The sequence below is a fragment of the Photinus pyralis genome, unplaced genomic scaffold, assembly GCF_008802855.1.
Source record: "Photinus pyralis isolate 1611_PpyrPB1 unplaced genomic scaffold, Ppyr1.3 Ppyr1.4_LG7, whole genome shotgun sequence".
In the NCBI taxonomy this organism is placed as follows: domain Eukaryota; kingdom Metazoa; phylum Arthropoda; class Insecta; order Coleoptera; family Lampyridae; genus Photinus; species Photinus pyralis.
In genome coordinates this window covers 2954127-2974452 of record NW_022170738.1, presented here as the reverse complement: position 1 = coordinate 2974452, position 20326 = coordinate 2954127, and the positions used below count along the sequence as shown (strand labels likewise).

General features: G+C 35.4%; 2 protein-coding genes across 4 annotated transcripts in view; both read right to left on the bottom strand.

Annotated features, from left to right (window-relative positions):
* Positions 1-8480, bottom strand: part of LOC116175723 (nuclear receptor-binding protein homolog) — a 153674-nt gene extending 145194 nt beyond the window's left edge. For all 3 annotated transcript variants that reach the window (XM_031493982.1, XM_031493983.1, XM_031493984.1), the window contains exon 1: positions 7886-8480. In XM_031493982.1, coding sequence (XP_031349842.1) covers positions 7886-8014 — 129 coding nt within the window. In that variant the 5' untranslated portion in view covers positions 8015-8480. The remainder of the gene's footprint in view (positions 1-7885) is intronic.
* A 2937-nt stretch (positions 8481-11417) lies between these two features.
* On the bottom strand, positions 11418-19615 carry LOC116175722 (kelch-like protein 26). The gene is made up of 3 exons (XM_031493981.1): positions 19433-19615; positions 13681-14404; positions 11418-12662 (listed from the first exon to the last, which is right to left on the bottom strand). The coding sequence occupies exons 2-3, from the start codon at positions 14340-14342 to the stop codon at positions 11486-11488; spliced, it is 1839 nt and encodes a 612-aa protein (XP_031349841.1). The 5' UTR covers positions 14343-14404; positions 19433-19615; the 3' UTR covers positions 11418-11485.
* Between the last annotated feature and the right edge of the window lie 711 nt (positions 19616-20326).

Below are 20326 nucleotides of genomic sequence, written 5' to 3'. Positions count from 1 at the left end.
AAACATAACCTACAACACCAAAATCTGACGTTACTTCATTCATTAGGCAGGGCTGACAACCTACTAAATTAACATTTCGCGTTTGACCTTTAACCTGTTACGTAATATATACAGTGTGTCCCAAATCGGGTGGGATTGCATGGGTAACTTTGTTATTATTAAAGATAGAGAATTGGTTAAATGGGCAATGTTTTGCAGTTTTGGATGTTTATTTAAAATTTCGACGTAATTACTTTCATTGTTTTGTTGCCTCGAATAGATTTTGTTTTGTTTTTTTTATTCGTACTTGATTAAAATACAAAAACCGTTAATATAACTGGTATCTTATTTTCAATCTTATGTTATAGCTCGTTGAAAAGAGAATTAAAAAATCTATCAAGTAATCTAAAAATCCCATATGGCGCCTATTTAACTTTAGGAAGTTGGTAAATGTTCCTCAAAAGTAGCCATCTTGAATTTTGTTTGACATCAATTCTAAATTAAACCATTGAATAAAAACACTATAAGAAGCCTAACGCTTTATGGAAGAAAGCGCGACAAATCCCCTTGCACCCGCATTGGTTGTGATCGCCGAACTCTCTTTGCGGTATTATATTCTCAGTGTTTCCATTATATTCTCAGTTCAATCTCTGTCGCGCTTTATTTCCACGGGGTTAGGCTTCTTATAGTGTTTTTATTCAATGATTAAACGTATCAAAGACAGGCACTTTTATATAAAACTTTTTTTTATATCTCTTATACTTTCGATGATATAAGACATTCAAGGAAATGACCAATTTTAGTTTTTTTCAATTTACGTCGAACCTATGCGGCATTTTGAATTTCCAAAAGGAAATTTTAAATAAGCATCTAAAACTGCAAAACATTGCCCATTTAACCAATTCTCTATCCTTAATAATAACAAAGTTACCCATGCAATCCCACCCGATCTGGGACACACTGTATATATTAAGTAACAGTTCAGTTTTCATTATGCAACCGTATGATATAATGAACGATTTAGACGTGCAGTACAGGGTGACATTTTGGGTATGTTTACGACATAGGAGTAGAAAAAGTACATTGTCCGTTTGTCCATGTACACTGCACATTTGATAAGTCCGTTAATTGCGTGTTATGTACGTACATAGTACACCTGTATTCTATGTGGGTGTTTTTTGGGGGCTTTGGTTAAACTTTTCTGAGAAAATGAAATAGTAGGTTTTGGAAAATTTGTACTTAGGAATTACTCTGAAGGCCGAATCGATGTAAAATATTTTCAAAATGGTATCACTTCCGGAAACACCAGATAGCTAGTAACTTCGATATTTGAAGTAAATTATGGCCGACTACTAAAAACCAAGCTAAAAACAAAATCCGAAAAAATGGTATCAATTCAATGAACTGGGAGTAAGTCACCAACTGTCAAAGATAGCTATGCTATAGGAAAATGTAATATTAAAATATGCAAATTTTGTTTATCAAGTGGTAATAAATATGAAAATGGTCATTACATTTGAAAACACTGAGTTCTTTAAAATTTCATAAATTTAGATTTAGATTAGATTTAGATGCGGTCGTACGCAATTTAACCTTTTTTATGTACATACTGAAAGATGATGCTACTCTTTCACTATGTATGGTTAAAACTGGGTTGCCATAACTACAACCGTTTTCAAGTAATCAATTTTCAAGGTACCGTCTGCATCCACCATTTTTTTTGTTGAAAGTCAAAATAACTTACAAACCATAAATTGTCTAAAGCTCTCAAAAAAACACCCTGTATATCTTATTGGATAATGCAAATGTTTGTAAAATGAATAAGAACCGTTGAGAATAACTATAAACAATTTAACCTTGCAATTAACAATTTAATGACAATTGCAACACCTACACCTAAAACCTGACTGCAGGGTAAAGGTAAGCCCACAAGTTGACAACATATTTGTTGAACACGACAGCTTGTATCCAAATACATGTTGTCAACGGTACCAAACCCCGCTTGTAGTTGACGATGGACTTACCGACAGCCGTTGCTAATGCGACTTTCATAATAATACTTAGCTGCTGTTGGAAAAAACCTGGGAAAAAACGAAAAAGGAGATGGTGACCGAAAGTTTTGTAAAATGGGACAAGCTGGGATGGCGGTTTAAATGTCTAAATTACTGTTACTTCGTTCCGTAATTTAGTCCGATTAACAACTGTTAGTTCCAAAAATACTTAGTAAATAAATAATTAACTCGATAACAACAAAAAAGCAATTTATAATAATAATAATAATTTATTCCCCATAAAACAAAATCAAAACTCTACAAATAACAAATTTAAACGAAACTAAGTGAAGTAATATAGAAAATGGTAAAAACTAAAAACTTACAATATGGCTTCGAACACCAGCGATATTTTCCACTTAAAAAACACGGATACAAGCAAGAAAATCTTTTCACGTTTCTCCTTGGATGATCGCAAACTTTGCAAACACCTTACTATTTTATTACTCAATGCTATAACTATAATGAATACATTTACTGTTGTCTGGCAGGTGAAATAAAAATTTCGCCTGGTTTGCCATTTTTTTCAGGTTTGAAAAGCACGAAATTAGGCCTTGCCTCAAGAAGATCTAATCCCCGCAAAAAATTAGGTAGTAAGTTATGATTAGTAAATTTCTCGGTAAATTTTAAATCGTTGCAAACTTGCTGTTTACACGTTTGTTTATTTATTTATTTATTTATTTATTTTTTCCATTTTGATTACAGTGTACAGGTAATATTGGAAACGTCATTTTAAATTTTACGCCACTTGAAAAATACAAACAAACTACAGAATTGACTACAACCAGACTAACAGTAACACGCATTTACATATAACACACAGAAAGACATAATTAGGTTTTGCAGAGGTATTCGCTGATACTATAGAACGGATTATCAAGAAAGAACGTTTTAACCTTAGACATAAAGGAGGTGTAAATTGGTGTAATAGTCTAGACGTAAAATATGTAAACGGTAGACGTTAATTGCAATTTATAGCAAGGTGTGCAATTATTTCACCACAATCGTGGTGGGGCAATAAAAAGTTTAATAAACATTATATCTGCAGCCTGACGTTTACACATTTTTCGTAATTGATACAATTGCGTAATTTACGAAAAAAAAAAAAAAAACGAATCGCAAGGTAAGGAAAAAGCCAAAGATAATATCGTGACGTGCACTCGATGATTATGGTGGCGTCAAACAGAGATAGCAACTTTTATATTTGAGCAGGGTAAATATTGACTCGAGGGTAAAAAGAGAGATCGCGTTACGGTCGAGCAATTGCACATAATGACACGCAAAATCCTTCTAAATAAACACTCTCGACGCGAAGATCCTTGTGGAAGGCATGTCGGAGAAGGTCGCTAATTTATATAAAAACCGAAGACAGACGTTACGTGCGAAGTTACGGTACGAAATTAGACGGATAACCACAGCCTAACCCTGAGTACCCAACGAAAATTTTTTCAAGTGAAAAACTATGTGTCAAACTTTTTAATACTTCACAGAAAAATGGGGTAATACATTTTAAACATGAACTTGGAAAAGTCCCAAATTGTCAGTTAGTAAATAATTAATTTTCATTTTTTTTAACTGTACTGTTACTGCAGTTTCCACTGAATTGGCGGCGTTAAACATAGAAATTCATATCTGTTAAGGTTGTCAACTGGGTCGTATTTCACGATAAAAAATTTGTTTTGCATAGTGGATTGGATGGTAGAGCAGAATTGCACATTAAGTACGATATAATAAAAGTATGAACAATAGCCGAGACAAATAGCAGTGAATCGAACGCACGTGTTTTGTTGTTTTTGTATCGATCTTATCAATTTTCCCATTATCTGCATTATGGGTTGCTGTAAAATACTAGTGTATTTTTTAAATTTACATTACACCTTGCGAATTAATCGGCATCAAAGAGGGATGGGACGTTTTTTTTGTACGAATTATTTGCATAATGTTCCGCATGTATGAATCTTATCTCATTTTCCCGAATTACGCTGCGGTACTTCATATTCAAATCCAGTTATCCGCAGGCCGTTATCTTTAATATTTATGGCGCGCCAGCTTCTTTATACAATTTCGAGAAAAAAATTAGTACAGGGCCATAAAAAACGAACGCGAAACGAATAATCGTAATCGCATTTAAAGTGATTAGATAACATCGAAGACTTCCGACTTCCAGGCCATTTCAAACAATTCGTTCAATGACCTCGGTAAGCCAAATATTCATTTTTTACCACAGAATTGGCGGAATTATACCTAATGTGATGACTATGCCAAAACCTCGTGAATTTCTGCTACTAGAAGCTAAATGATTGGGTTCAAGATCAATTCAAAAGTCACAAAAAAACCAACCAAACGATTTTGGTTTTCTCAAAATGATCTCGATGGAATATCGAATCTGCAATTAGTTTTTGAAAACTTGCAATTTCCTGTGTACGCACAGAAAAAAATGTCTAAACCTTCGATTCCTTCGTCTAATCACTACCTCTAATAACAAAATTCCTCACATAAAAAACGAAATAAAAAAATAACATTGTCCACCTGATTCTTTACAATTTGAAAATTCCTCCCTCCCCTGTCAATCTGTCCAAAAACCTTTGGATAGTGTAATAAAATATACCTACTCTTTTCAAACAAAGCAAGAGGAGTCTTGTAGCGCCCCCTTTTTTATGCCCCACCGTTGAACGTCAAACTTGCAACGGCTGTTACATCTCTAGCGGTGAAATATAAGTTGTATAATTAAATGTTGGTTGGTAAAAAAATTTTCGCACAAAATATGCAGACGGCTAGCTCAACTTTTTTAAAAATCACTTTAAAATCTAGCTTCATCTATAACCCCCCAAAAATCAATATTAACTTTATTTCTTCAGTGCTAAAGTTGAACGAAACTATTATAAGTGGCCACTTTTATATTTACCAATTTAATAATCCCTCGAACAAACAATAAAAAAAAAACGTAATACCCAGCTTTTACAAACAAATCGCAATCTTAAACAAATATAAATGCACCATTCTTGTGCAGATAAAGGGCTCTTTACATATAAACATTTTTTAAAGGCCACCTGGCATAAATTCAAATTTGGTAACTTCTAAAGTCCATTATGTCCTCAAAATGGGAAATCCTCAAATACATTCAAAATCTACGCTATAGCACTGTATGTATACGTACAATGGCTATAGCAAGATGAATGAATCAAACCCTTACAGAAATTCCCCGAAATATTGCATTTTCCCTTTGTAGCTACCTTCCTTCAACATGTTCACAATTAAGTCTTTACATCGCCAGTAGATGTGTCTCGTCAAGACGATCTTTCCGTCCTTTGAGAGTACCGTCCTCCGACATCCCATTCTGCAGATATTTGCACTGAACGTTTTGACATCATCAATAGATATGCCTCGTTCTGACGTTCCACTTACCCTTCATGAGTACCCTCTTCCGAGACTTCGTTTTCAAGATATTCGTTTCGACTTCACCAATAGATATGTCTCGTCCATACGACTCATTTTGCCTTTGTGAGTACTGGAGCTCGAGGAGGACTATTGTTGGTAAAAATTAATTCCTTTCGTTGAGACCTTTCATTAGAATATCATGAAGGATAAAACCACCACCCCCCCCTTGACTCAGAAAGAAGAGCAGTAGTTGGTAGAAAACAGTTCATTTTGTTGAGACCTTTAATTAGAATACTACGAAAGATAAAATTAATTTCTCCCCCCCCCTCTTCAACACCTTTCCGGGAAATAATTTATGGGGGGGGGGGGGGGTCGCCCTTTAACACAGCGAATTTAATGGCCGTCTGGCACCCCTGCAACGTATAGGCTGCTTATGCAATTCCAGAACTTTAGGACAATTTCCCCAAAAGTAGTTCAACAACGGCAGAAGTAGGTCCGGACGGACAAAGCGCAAAAACAATAAAACATTTTATGAGGTAAGTTCTTAGTATTGAATTCAAAACTCAAATGGAAAAATGTTAGCTTTTTCTATACCTGAAATTTCATACATGAAAAAACCGGTTAAAAAAATGAACCGACCAATTCTTTAAGGAATGTCTTTTTTGCAAATTATCCCTTGAGTTTGAAGGTTAGCAAACTTTAATTCACATTATAATTATTTAATTCATTTAATTTTATTTGTTGCATTTAGTTGGTTTGTTAAATTTAAAACGAGATTTAAAAGGGGTAACTTGGGGAACATTTTTTTACGGGAGTTTAAAGTTTTCAACTCGTGAGGTGTTAATAAAAAATTGTTATCGGACAAGATAACAGGTTTTTCGAGAAACAATGTCACGTGCGAGATAAGCAATGCAGGTGTTTTATCAATTCTGGCGGGAATAACCATGTTGATTATATTAGAGGAGGTGGTTTTTGTTTAAATAGAAAGAATGAGGAGTAAACGAGGCTGTCTTGGATTATTTTGATTTTTGAAAGAGAACCTTCTACAGTTGGATGCTTGGCTTGGGTTTATGTCTCTTTTCATCTCGTGCGGACCGAGGTGCGGAAGGGGGCCTACAAATTAAGATTTCTTCTGCTTAGAATGTGGCGAGGTATGTGGGGTCTGGATGTGAGATAGTCGACTTTACTTTTAATTAACTGTTACGGGTTTGTTGTAAACCTACGTAAAAGAATTTATTATATTGAAAGAAGAAGTGGCACGGTATTCAATTTTTTTTTGTTAAAAATTCAAATTGGCCAGACATGATACGACCAATAAACACTAAACGATAGAAATAAAATGTTAGTGCGTTACCGTTTTTGAAACAGTGCATAGACCTACAATATTTTGAAATGCTTCTCGGGCGCGAAAGAATTTCTGAACAGCTGCAATCTAACGCAATGTTTACCAAATATTTGGCACATATCGTCAATGTTACAATGAGCTCCTATTTAAAAAGGCGCCATTCTTTTTTTGTTTCACGTTAAAGTGGTCATAAAATTCCAAGATAAAATACAAAGGAAAATATTTCATTGTACTGCAGTTTGGACCATAAACTCTTAACGGTCATAAAAGATGACAGATGCTTTCTAAAGATCGCAACTTTGAAATACTCGCAACGCAATCCCAAGCAACTTTTTTGTTATAAAGTACGAAATTTAATAAACGAGGACGTAACAGAGGTATTAAGTTGGAACAAATGCCAACCACTAAAAATAAAATTTGATGGTGCTCTGGCATTCACCTACTCGTGTTTTTGCAACGCGGGGATTTCCACTTATACATTTTCGTTCTCTAGTTTCAAAAACTCATTTCGCGGAATAAAAATGATCCCCACATTCCGAGAGTAGACGAGTGCACTTGTCAACATAGTCCATTAGGCGGGCTCGGAATTTTCGGTTGTGTATCACCCTATTTTCGTCACTTTCGGCCGGTGCACCGTACTAAAACTAGAAATATCGAAATGCCGGCAGTGAACGTTTTTTTTTTGTTTTTTTTTTTAATCCGCGCGCTTTACAAAAGTGGAAGGATTCGACTAGAAAATTCCAATGATAAACTTGTAAACCGGTTGTATATATAAAGAGAAGGTCGTAGTTCTTTATTCTAAAAATAACATTCGATAGAGGAGCTGCCACGAATATGAATGACCGCTACTTGTAACGAGCGGATAAGCGAGATGCACATGTTTTCGGTTTCCTGCGGCGAAAAATTTCCGCCTTTCCCGTCGTGTGAAATTCGATTGATGCAAACTAATAGCGATGGTGCATCGATCTGTTACGTCAGATTGAGGAAAACGCATGCGGGATGAACTGAAAACAGCAAAATGGTCGCCGGCAGGATTATGTTAGGTTAGGTTAAATTATCACCTTCATTTTCAAACAATGACCTCCAATAATACCCCTGGCGATTATAACAAAAACGAAATGAATTCACTAACCTCTTCGCGCCTTTTAAGCCATCTTCCACATGGACTTTCTTCCAGTATTTCGCTCTCGTCTTCGGAGTCCTCGCCGCTTTCCCTAGGCGATTTATGTTCCTTCTCGTTACTCATATGACTTCCCGACATTACAAATATCTTAATTTGCACGAATGTGGGTCCCAAAAGAGCACTTGGTAGTTTATTAAACTATCACTGGCACACACTACACACACGTATTCCATCAGAATTAATTCACAATCATAATAGTATCGCATATGCTAAAAGTAAACACGACAATTACTAAAATCGACGTGTGGCAATTAAAAAAACACCATTTGACTAAACTCGCAAATCCTAGTTATTGACATAATGTGTATTGCCGTAAGAAATGTTATTAGAACAAGATTCAACGCGGAATAAATGGCACTAGAAGTCAGTTAACAACCGTTTACTAAATTTGTTTAATAATTAAAACTAATGTCTTCACATAAATTAACACATTTAACGTGTAAAACACACTCTATATACATTATCGACTATTCAATACAGACTGGGGACACCGATTCGTCCCATCACAGTTTCGTTAAATACGATTTCTGTTGTAGGTAGTCGCGACTGCGTCAAAACTATAAAAATAAACGTCTATCTGACAGTTGCGCAAATAACAACGCCATCTATTGCACACTAATCCATGTTTCAGAATTACGCAGGTTTCTACTAGATTCATTTGGTTCCGTAAAAAGGATACAGGGGGCTTTTGCAATGAAGCCACGAAGAAGCCGTACCTTCCACAAAAGGGACTACTTTACCAACAGACCAAGGGAACATTGCTTTGCTTATTTACAAAATACAAACCGTAAATTACATATTGTAGGCGTCTCTGAGAATTTACGTTACGTTAGCGAATACCTATTAGTACCCAATATTATTATATCAGAGATCAATCGCAATGAATTTACATTTTCCCTCCTAATTACATTCCATTCAACCATTGATTAACATATAACGTTATATGTTAATCAATGATTCAACAAATTCAATGCATGTTTTTCCTTGCACTTGTACAGGATGGGCCATAAATTTTACCATATTTCCATTTGCAGTCAGTCAAAGCGACAGGACTCAGGAGGACGCTCTTCGCTCTTTCTTTAGAATGGGAATGTTTAGGCACAATGGATCCTTTCAAGGGAGATCGCATATGGCACGTTCTGTGTAAAACATGTTTACAAAAACATTGATTCTATGGTTGCTACTCGCCGCTTAGTTCAATCGCATTATCAATTACACAATAATAATTAGCGTCCAAGTCAGCGCGGTAGCCAGAGCGAGTAAAAATTGATGAAAGATGGTATTCGGAATTATGCCAACTATTACAATTGGACAATTTCACAATTGCGTATCAATTATTTTCGTCGTACAGGGTGGCCAAATTTGGTCGAGGGTATGGACATTAAATTTGTAACTACTATAGTTATAATTTTATAAATTCAATGCAATGGGGTGACTCTTAAACTATAAAGTGATAGAAAAAAAATTCACCTCTGGCAGTCTCAATGTATTTTTTTTTGGAATAAACACGAGTTGGAAAACCAAACCGGTCTACAGTCTTTTGTTTTGAGTTGTGGACAAAAGTTGCATTTTTGGATTTTTAGAGAAAAACTTATAACTTCTTTGTTTATTTAAGTTATCGGAAATGTGTTTATTACAAATGATTTTTGCATAATGTACAAAATATTGCAAAATAAATATATGCGGTCAAATCCGCCCTAGCCTCATTTTTTTTACATTTTTAAACTGTATATTTTATTCTAAATAGACAGCATATTAAATTTTATTTTCAAAACTATAGAAAATAAGGGATGATGTTAAAAAAGATTCAAGTGATTCAAAAAAATTAAATTGATTTTTAAAGATCAAAAAATGATTAAAAAATGTTTACAAAACTTTTTAAATTTCTTTAAAACTTCTTATTAATTTTTTCGAATTGTATCCATTTAAAAAATGAGATTAAGTACTATAACTTCATTACCTGACCCCGTATGCTTATTTTGAAAACGGCAGATATTATGCAACAATCATTACAAAGAAATTTTTGTAATAGTAGTAGTTCGTTCTGGGCATTCAATCTTCTATACTTCGTCACAACTTACCAATAGGGTAGATACTCGCAGCCATTTCCGATAATTTAGTAAAAAAAAAGGAGTTATAGGCTTTTATCTAAAAATCGAAAAATGCAACTTTTGCCCAACTCAAAAAAAGTCTGTAGGCCAGTGTAGGCCAAATGTGTTAAAAGTCAATAATTTCCATACACATCATTACATTTTGTGGTGAAATGTTTAAGTTTTGTGCTCTGCTGGATCAGCATTATTAAACATATTTGTAAATTATAAACCTTCTGGGGATATGTCTCTTTGTATAGGGTGCAGTTTTCATATTACTATTGTAAGCTAAAGCGTTTCAACAGCGTAGTACAAAAAAATTCTTATACAATATCAACAATCGTACTCGACACTAGCTAATGCTTACAATGACGCTAGAAAAATCAAAATAGTGGTAATATGACAAATTGCCCCAAGACTATTTGGAACTGGCGCTAGCTTTAAAAGTTGCGGCGCTATAGCTACTCCCAAGGGGCGCAATGGTGACAGCGTAAACATAGTATCCCTATCTCCCTTGAAAGGTTTATTGAAAAATTTGCTATGGCTATTATAGATACCACACGCACACCTGCGCGATTCTGACTTTTATGTGTACCAAATTTGACTCGGCCCGCGGCCTTTTACTCGGAAATTAGAGTAGGTACAGACAGACATCATCAAGATTTTGTTTGATTCGGATTCCTGTTGCACTAAAAGTCTAAAACGTGTATTTCCGTAAAAAAACGGTGAGGGGAGGGGGCGTCATTTTTACCTGCTTAGGCACTAACGTGCGGATGGTCAAAATCTATAACAACGCTAGCTAAACTCAAAGTGGAGTTAACTGGCGCTAGTGACCAGCAGAACATAAAACGTCAATATTTTACTTGAAAAAACAATATGGTGGAGCCTCTAGTTTTAAGCCTGTCAACTTTTTTAAAATAGAAATGCAGGACAAAATAGCGTTTCGAGTCTTGTACATTTGAAAAGAAACACATAAAAAATACAGTGGGTGGCCAAAATATATTTGTCAGTCATGGTGTAACCAGTTCAGTCCCTAAAGACTAAAAAAAACATTGTCCTTGTGTGGAATAAAATAGTAAAGAAAGTGCCGATATATTTTCAAATGAAGGTCAGATAATACTAGTAGACTGCACGGATGGTCAAAAAGCGCTGGTGCAATTTTGGCGATCTGCTAGAAAACTTCTTTAAGAGAAATTTGAATGTAATAATAATAAGGTCTTTATTAGATGACGATCTAAAGGGCGAAGTTCACCTAGGGGCAACATCGCCACCAGGTGTTCTTCCACTTAACCCATGTGACGGTAGGGTCAGTAGATACCATGTTTAGTGACCCCCAATTTATAGTTATTGGATATTCTAGAAAAGCAAACAATTGATCACGAAACTAAGAATAAAGCAAAAATAGATTTATTTATTCACAAGGCATTTCAATTTTGTAATTTTTTACAAGCGAGTTACTTTACAAGTGTATCACTTCCATATCGTCCCTATATTTGGGAACATATAAGGTGGCACAACAATGTTCCCAAATAACTTGGGGATATTTTTCCTCTGTACTCCAAAGATTTGTGGCAATATCGTAACACTCGATGGCAGCTGTGTCTCTATCAAACGTGGCGTCATTATGAAAACCACCTATGAAGTATATTTTTTCATTTAAACCCACGATTCCAGCGTGGTATCGAGGGGTTGGGACCTGAGTTATCACTCTCCACGTGTTCTGCAGTACATCATACACATCTATAGTATCAACGAGCATTCGCAGTCTTGTTTCCGGATCCTCTGTCCAACCCCCACAGACATAAATTTTGTATCCTACAATGATCATAACGTGGTCCGCTCTCGGTCTCAACATTGGCCGCCGAGGCCACCAGTAATCAAAAACCGTGTCATAACAACAGAAAGAAGACAAAACCGTGTCTTTATCAATGCCCCCTGAAACAAACAGCCACTTATCTTGCTTATTTTCGCATGCAGCTGCAGCATGCTGCGTTCGGTATTCTAGCAATGCTGGGATACTTTCCCATGTATCAGAGGCCGGATCGTATCTTTCACAAGCGGTAGTTACTTCATTTCCGTTTTCAGTTTCGACTGATCCACCGATGGCGTAAAAGTGCCCGTTGACCAATGTTAACGAAAAACGACACCTTTCCGTTTTCATGGGCGCTATAGTTGACCATTTGTTGTACCAGGGATTATACTTAAAGCCAAACGGATGAATATTTTCTTGTAATGACTCATTAAAACAACCACCAATAACGTATAATTCGTTAGCAAATACCGAGGCACCAAAGTTGCATTGCTCGACGTGAGGTATTGAAGTTAAATGTCTCCATTTTGATTTATTTGCCATGCAGTAGGTAATTTCGTTCGTCATACCGCCCACGCCAAAACCGCCGATTTTTAAGATGGCCAATTCCATACCACGAGAATTTAACAAAAATTCGTTGCTGTGCATTGTGATATTTTTTAGATTGTGACGACATTTGCATTTTGTTAAAATTAACTTGTGTAATTCGTAATCGTAGTGATTTTGTGTACTACTGTCTAAAATTGCCTTTAATTTCCAACGAGGAATTTCTCCATAGTGTATTTGTTCTAATACTTGTGAAGCGCTTTCGATGTGTAACTTCCTTCTGGAAAAAGAAACAAAAATTAAGCATGCAGTGGGAATTGAGGATGGCTTATTTAATTACTAACAGATCATTTATTTAATGTTGGGATTTAGCTTAATCAATGAAATATATGATTATTAAAATATAAAAAGGTAGGTACACAGGCAGCTGAGATAGGTATTAAAAATGATAAAGTATTTTGAAATGATCAATCACCTTAAATTAACAACACAGTTTCCTATATTTCTCACTCTTCTTTCTGTAGACTCATTCATTTATGGATTACTTACATAGTAACTATCATTTAATTTATCTTTGCATTAAATTTTAAAAGTGTGTTTGAAAAAAAGTCTCGTCATCTCGTGAAACATCCCCCTTCCACTTTCTTTATCGCCAATTACAAATCTTTCACGGCGCCTCGATGTCTATGGAAATTTCTGGAATGTTCGCTACAGTATATTTGAAATGACGGAAAAAGAGCGAGACGTTGTTATTCCCTTGATAATATGGAGATGCTAAGACGCCTTTAATTTATTCCCTTCTGTAACAGTTTCTCATTAATCTAGTTTCCCCTGTCAAAGAATTGTTGAATCTTTATATTAGAAATGGCAAATAATTCATATTATTATTTTCCTTTTGTAACGGTTGTGGTAAATATGTCTACATACCCTCCTCTTCCCAAATTTTTTGTCATGTATGTAAGCATCAGATGTGCATCGTCAGGATACCGGTATAATAGGAAACTATTCCACACAGAAAATGGTATGCTATTATAAATTACATTACCTACACCACTATCACATTCACATGGAAGAAACTCAAAGGCGCTCATATTGGTACAACAGGAAACTGATAGAATGTAAACTCTATCAGATTCCTTTTACAGCAGATTTACCCGACCTTTTTAGAATCATTTAATGAGTCAAATAACGTTTCTACACACTCAATTTGGATGTTCAATGTGAATAGAATATCCATTGGTGGTTGAAATATGGTGGTATACGTATCTAATACATGTTAATAATGAGAATAAACTTACTCTGTACTTTCTGCATTGGTGAACCAATTTAAAACAATCTGCAAAATATCACCCTCCGAACAATTTACAGGATAATCACATGTGAGTAGAGTTTTAAGTTGATGAAGTGATAATCTATAAAATTCGTGCGAATTCGAAAATTCGATTAAATGCGCACTCATGAACATGTAAGTTCGATCTTTCAAGTGCGATAAACAGTAGTTCTCTGCAATATTTGCAATATCCACGCAGTTCTCTATTTCTATATGGTTCTGCAGAAATGTACAGCATGCGTATACAACGGACTGAATTTGAACGTGTGTTGCCGCAGATAAAACATCTTGAACATTAAATTGGTCCAAAACAAGGCGTGCAGTGTAAGCATAATCAAGTATAATTTTAAATCCTTTTGATGTTAAACCGTTCAGCGTGACTTCATTTTGCCTAGACTCCAACATTGGTTCCGTAAACATGGCACGAAAGTAATCGCTACATGCTGCCAGTACGGCCTTATGTGCTCTGAACTGCTCCGTACCGACAGTAAGGGTTATGTCGAATAACAATTTTCTTTCTCGCAGTGATTGCAGACCAGCCAAAATTGAACTTTGATGGGATGGATGTTCGAATACGCACGATGTGTATTCAGCTTTATCTAGATTAATGAAATCTCTCGATTTTGTCATTGTTGAGGTTGATGAAGCCTTTTGTTATGAAATTGCTACGTTTCTTCCATATTATAATTTATCTGCAACAAGAAAAGCGTTCATTAATAAGCATGAATAATATTCTGCACGTATGAGGTAATCACTAATCACAAATTGGGTTTTCTAGTTCTTATGTATTGAAAACTCAGATATTTATTCTTTTACAAAAGAGCAAACTAAGAAAACTAAATCTGGAACTACAAAATTCACAAGCAGCGTCGAAGGAGGAAACCAAGGAAATCCATTGGAGAGATATTTAGTAAACATGAGATAAGGAATACTAATGTACCTACTTGAAGGTAGAGAAAGAAATATATTTTTGAAGCGACCCATTAGAATAAACAGATATACTAGCATGAAACGACTTACTATGTCGTTATATTTTGGGTGGTATGTTACAGAGAATTGATAATAAAACTGGAATTTAGCTATTTGCGATGAAATTCTCCATACCATCATGCTTCCGGTTTAGTATATCCGATGACCTTATGTGATGGATACTTCCTATGGAAATTTTTTTTCCATAGAAATTATAATCAGGCTGAATATAGATCCTAAAAAAGGGTCATTATGGGATAAAATTTGAATTTATAAATTTGCTTCCATGGCCTTGTTCCATTCGAGTTTTGATTTCTATAGGAAATGGGCCAAATAAGCGTAAAATTTAAGAGAAATTGCTATTGACCCGATTATATTTACATTTGTTTAATCTTTGTAGAGGCTATAAAAATAGAAGCAGGTACATTCTATATTGAAGGTTAAGCTTGTGGAGTAAACCTTCAAGATAATATGTATGTACATACATATATCTAGAAGAATTCTTCTACAAAGATATTTTAAATTAAAAGAATAGATGGGAAGTGAATTAGATTTATCTACTTAGATTAATTAATCGGAGAAAATCTCGTTGCATTGTGAATGTGAAACAATTGACACCCACTCACTAATTCACCTGAGTAGGTATTATGTAACAACTACATCAACGAAAAGCGACTGTGACGAATTTTAAAATTCAATATGCAAGATTTCTCTTTTTTATTCAAGAACGTATTATTTCTAGAAATGTAGGTACAATACCAATACAATAATATAAACAGATGCTTAGACAATTGATGGTAGCTAAAGAGATTAAATAATTTCCATAGAAAGATGCGACCTACAAATTTCAAAAAATGAATTAAGTTGTACAGGCGCTGCACCAATTAACCTTACCTATATGTATATCTAGTTGTAAATAACCGATCAAAAATATACATAAAATTGAATATTCAATGCAAATCAGCACAAATAGATTTCTATTCACAGATTTCTTTTCTTAAAAAAAATGATGTTTAGTGTGGCTGTTAAATCTACTTTCCGTCATCAAACGACAAGCTTGCCATTCCAATTTTACTTTAAATTCATCTTAATATCAACTATAACGACAGTCTAATGCAGTCGAGGTTCTTTATTCGTATAATTACGGTAATAAATGGTTAGTATGTAAGACAGCGCAACAAACATATCTTTACATCAACTAAGGGCTGGTATTCCTGGTTTCAGTTTCTATAACTTATCTAATTAATAATTTCCATGGAAACACAAACAATGTATTCTCAAAGGAGGGTATTTATCAGATAGATACCTAAGTTTAAGTTAGACAAGAAAAACCGACAATTAAACCGAAATAGGTTGTGAGTTCCAATCCCACAACTTGCCAGTTTTTCGTGGTAGAGAATAGGGATGTAACGGAACTTCGGTTCCGATTCCGAAAGAGCGGAACTTCCGATTGATTTTGCACTTTCGATTTCGGTTCCGACAAATTTTAATCGGATGTTATGTCGGAGGTTGATGGACAGGGTCGGTGCGGTCACAATACAATTAGTGCGTTCGCGTACAAATACGTTTATACTTTTCGCGCGGGGAACCTTCCTCACCTCGTGCCTTCTGTTGATTACCTTTTCACTTTTAAGTATAATTTGCTTCTTTTCGAGTCACTTTATTCAATCTATTTACATATTAGCATTGAATTTATGTAGTTTCGGAGTATTGTTTAAGATGTGACACGTCTCTTTACGGTTCCGATTCCGATTTCGGTTCCGATAAACCAAATTTAAAAACTCCGCTTCCGAATTCGGTTCCGATATGACTTCCGTTACATCCCTAATGCAAAACAACTCTTGACTACCATGCTTCGAAGGGCATGTAAATTTGGCGGTTCAGGCAGTCATACCACGACTGTCGTTAAGTCACACAGACGGCTGTTGATGCGACTTGAAAACGTCTGTAACTCTGTACCTAGGGAGTGCCACCCATACAATATGATACGATCCGAAATAGCTTACTAAATAGTTGAATTTCTTTAGTTTCAAAGCCAATTTGGATGAATATTGCAATTTAAATTTGTGAATGTGCGTACTTTCGCCATTTCTCTCTTTAGAAAACATGTAACAAAATGTTGTTTTCACTGATATTTCCACTTTTTCATCGTATTTGATATCATATAATAATTATATGGTTCCATTTAAAATTTTCCAGAAAACCTGCAAAGTCAAAACCGAGCGCCCTCGGGAAGGAAATGACTAATCCAAACAAATCTTTTTTCATTCTGGTCTCGGAGCTGTGCTAATCCATATAGGAAAGAAACCATACCAGAAAAGCTTAAGCTGGAGGAAAAGTAGTGGTACAGACGGACAAAGTGCGGACAGTAGGTAGCATTCCGTTTCCTTTTGAAAAATGCGCTAAAAAGACTATATTCATGTAAAATCTGCTTACACAGAGAGCTCTTTGCAAGAAGACCAATTATGTGAAATTCAGTTAACCCAAGAGTTAACCTAAAAACCGAATTTAGATTCAACTTCTTAAAGAGATGTTCCCATTCCCCCACCCCACACCCCTGTTGTATCAAAATGATGCAAAATTCGTACCAGATTGCGATGCATGTATGATTTATGCAAGTTTGTTGGCTATTTTTTAGGAAAATATTATTTTTCTATTTGACCATGAATCGTACGCCCTCTAGCGGCAAACCTAGAAAATTGAAAATAATTTCCAGCTATTTCTTCTGGCCCCTTTTGTTAACAACACCTTTTTCCTCAAGCGGTACAATTAACCGTTTCATAGATATGGCCTGTAACCTTTATTGACAAAAAAAACAAATAATAAATTTATACATTTTATTGGCGTTATGTCTCGGCATAGAGCCTCTATGGTCAGGGTTATATTTAGGGCCCAAACACCCATAAATTCTACTTGTCCGTGTTCACTTCGTAATATCTAAGGCCCGATCTAAGGAAAACTACCAATTTTGAAAATTAAAAAAATAAAGCCTATGTCTCTCAATTTTTATTGACTAAAAATGAAGGAGCTACAATCACCTACAGGTTCCAAAGCCTTTTAAAAAGCTTTAGTGTTTATGAGGCCTTTAGTCTTTAAAAGGTTCCGTGAGCGGTGAGCCTTTAAAGGCTTTGTAAGAATCTGTAACGGTCGCCAATAATCGCTCTTGGACTCCTTAGAGAGACTTCTAGAATATTTTAGAGTCTTTAAGAACGTTTGGAATTTTTTTAAAGTAGTATGTTTCCAAAAGCTTACGTGAGTTCAAGAAGCTTTCAGAGAGACCTTTAGGCTCGCCTTTAGGTGCTTTTAAAACCATTCAGATCTGTCATCTGTGTTGCTCCTGAGATCTTTGAAGCCTTTATACGTCTTTAGAGCAATAGGATAGTACAAGAGTAATGCTGAAAACTCTCTGGAATATTCTGCTACCAATATCGTGATTATGGAACTTCAGAGAATCAAAAATGCGAGAAATAGGCACGGTCCGTGAGAAATAGGCACCGATAGGGTGTTTCACGACGACGGACGAATGTCGTTTATTTATATCTCGATAAGGTGACCTTGGAATATTTTAAAAATTTGATAATATACTATTGTCGATAAGAGATCTAAAATATTTTCAAGTTGGCACCCGAGTTGGAAGTACTTCCGGTTATGCCGGAAATGTATACAACTTGCTTATTTTAAATACAAACCCGCCCAAATATTATTTTCAGATTCTACATAAAATTCTTCTACATTCCATGCAGTCCTATTTAGCCATTTTTGACATGTATATGTTAATTTTTATGCCGTTTGACGACCATTTATTTTAACCTTGTAACTTCCATCCATATCAAATTCGCGTCTTGGGCATTGAGATAATGCTCTTGGTGTTTTTCCCAACGATCTCATTGAAAGAATAACGACTTTGACATGTGTTGATCAAAATACATGTATGGTGAACAAAAATGCATCCTAAATCATGTCTTGGGCATTGAGATAATGCTCTTAGTTTTTTCCCAACGATCTTGGAGCATAAATAACGATTTAGACACAATTTTTCCTGTTCCCGATTCACTCAAGTCCTGTAACTTTTGTTCCTGTTAAGCCAGTTTCCTGAAAACCAATAAGAGCGTCCTACCTTAATGACCAAAGTACCTGTACACCGCAAATTTCAACACGATCGGCCACTTTCAAAAACACACACACGGACAGACGGACGGACAAAAATTAAAAGCTATAAGAAAATCTATAGGGATCTTAACTAAGAGTTATAGCGAACACAGACGAACGGGCGGCCAGCCTGACAACCATTTACCACACAAAACTATAAAGGATCTGATGAATGATGATCCTTTAGATACAGAAGTTTTAAAAGCTAATATTAAAAATTGTAGTATTGAGTATTGAAAAACATTCCCAATAGTGATAGAAAAATTATTCTGAGACGTGAGTGGTGTACCTCCAGTACCTGTACTTGATGTTATTATTTATTATATAAATCGTCATCATCCCTATTACGAAACCTTTGGAAACAATGTCAACAGAGTAGAAAGTATTCACATGTAAGATTTAAATACAATTTACAGGCAGTCCATCAAACAGGTCATAGGAATTAGCAAAATGTAGGTATAATACACAGGGTCAACTAGATATCAATTTGTATTAATAAATTTCAAAAGGTGTTCCACAAAAATTGCTATTGAACAGAGTTGAATGAATTGACTTCCGTTATTCTTTTGTTAATGAAATTTGTACTTTTTATGTGTACTTACAGTCTGTTAAATCTTCTAAGTTGTAGGCGTATTGTCAGTATTTCGTGAAACACATTTTTATGAATTAAATTAATATCACAGTTAAGTCATCTGTTTACAATAAACATAACAGTTAGCTTCACTGAACATCGCGATTTGGCATCTATCTGGCTTATACTTATAGTGCAGCGTGCAGCGCAGGGGTGCATAAATTACCTGTAAATAAATTATCATTTCCCCCTCCCAACAAACGGAAACAAGTTCAATGAGGAAGAATCTGTAAGATCTGTAAATTAAAATTTATTAATTCGCGCCACTGGTGGAGTAGCTAAACAGTCACACGAAAGAGGGCGACGCTAACTCTTTCGAAAAGTATCGTAAGATGTCGCCATTACACCGAAACTGTGGAAAATTCAATTCGCAGTAATGATAACCATTATGTATATTATAATTATTGGGTTTATTGACGGTTTTGTTAGGAATTAAAAAAATGTGTTTTTGGCAGTGTTTTTTTTCTATTTATCAGAGAAACTTTAAATAATCCGAATTGAACTGGTTTTGTTTCCTATAATGACCTAATTTGATGATGATTGAATCTATAGGGGCATTTTCAACGACCCCCTTTACCCTAGTCACCCTGATTAGTTTTTGCTAGAGGATAGGAATTATAGACTCTCATTATAGTCTATTCTCCTAGGCAAACGTTTCTTTTATTATGGTCACGTTGTTCCTTTCCTGCAGTTTTGATTATTGTCTGTTTGGATTTTTGCGACCCCCACGGCCCCACCGTACAACGGGAATTGTCTGTTTGGATTTTTGCAACCCCCACGGCCCCACCGTACAACGGGAATTGTCTGTTTGGATTTTTGCGACCCCCACGGCCCCACCGTACAACGGGAATTGTCTGTTTGGATT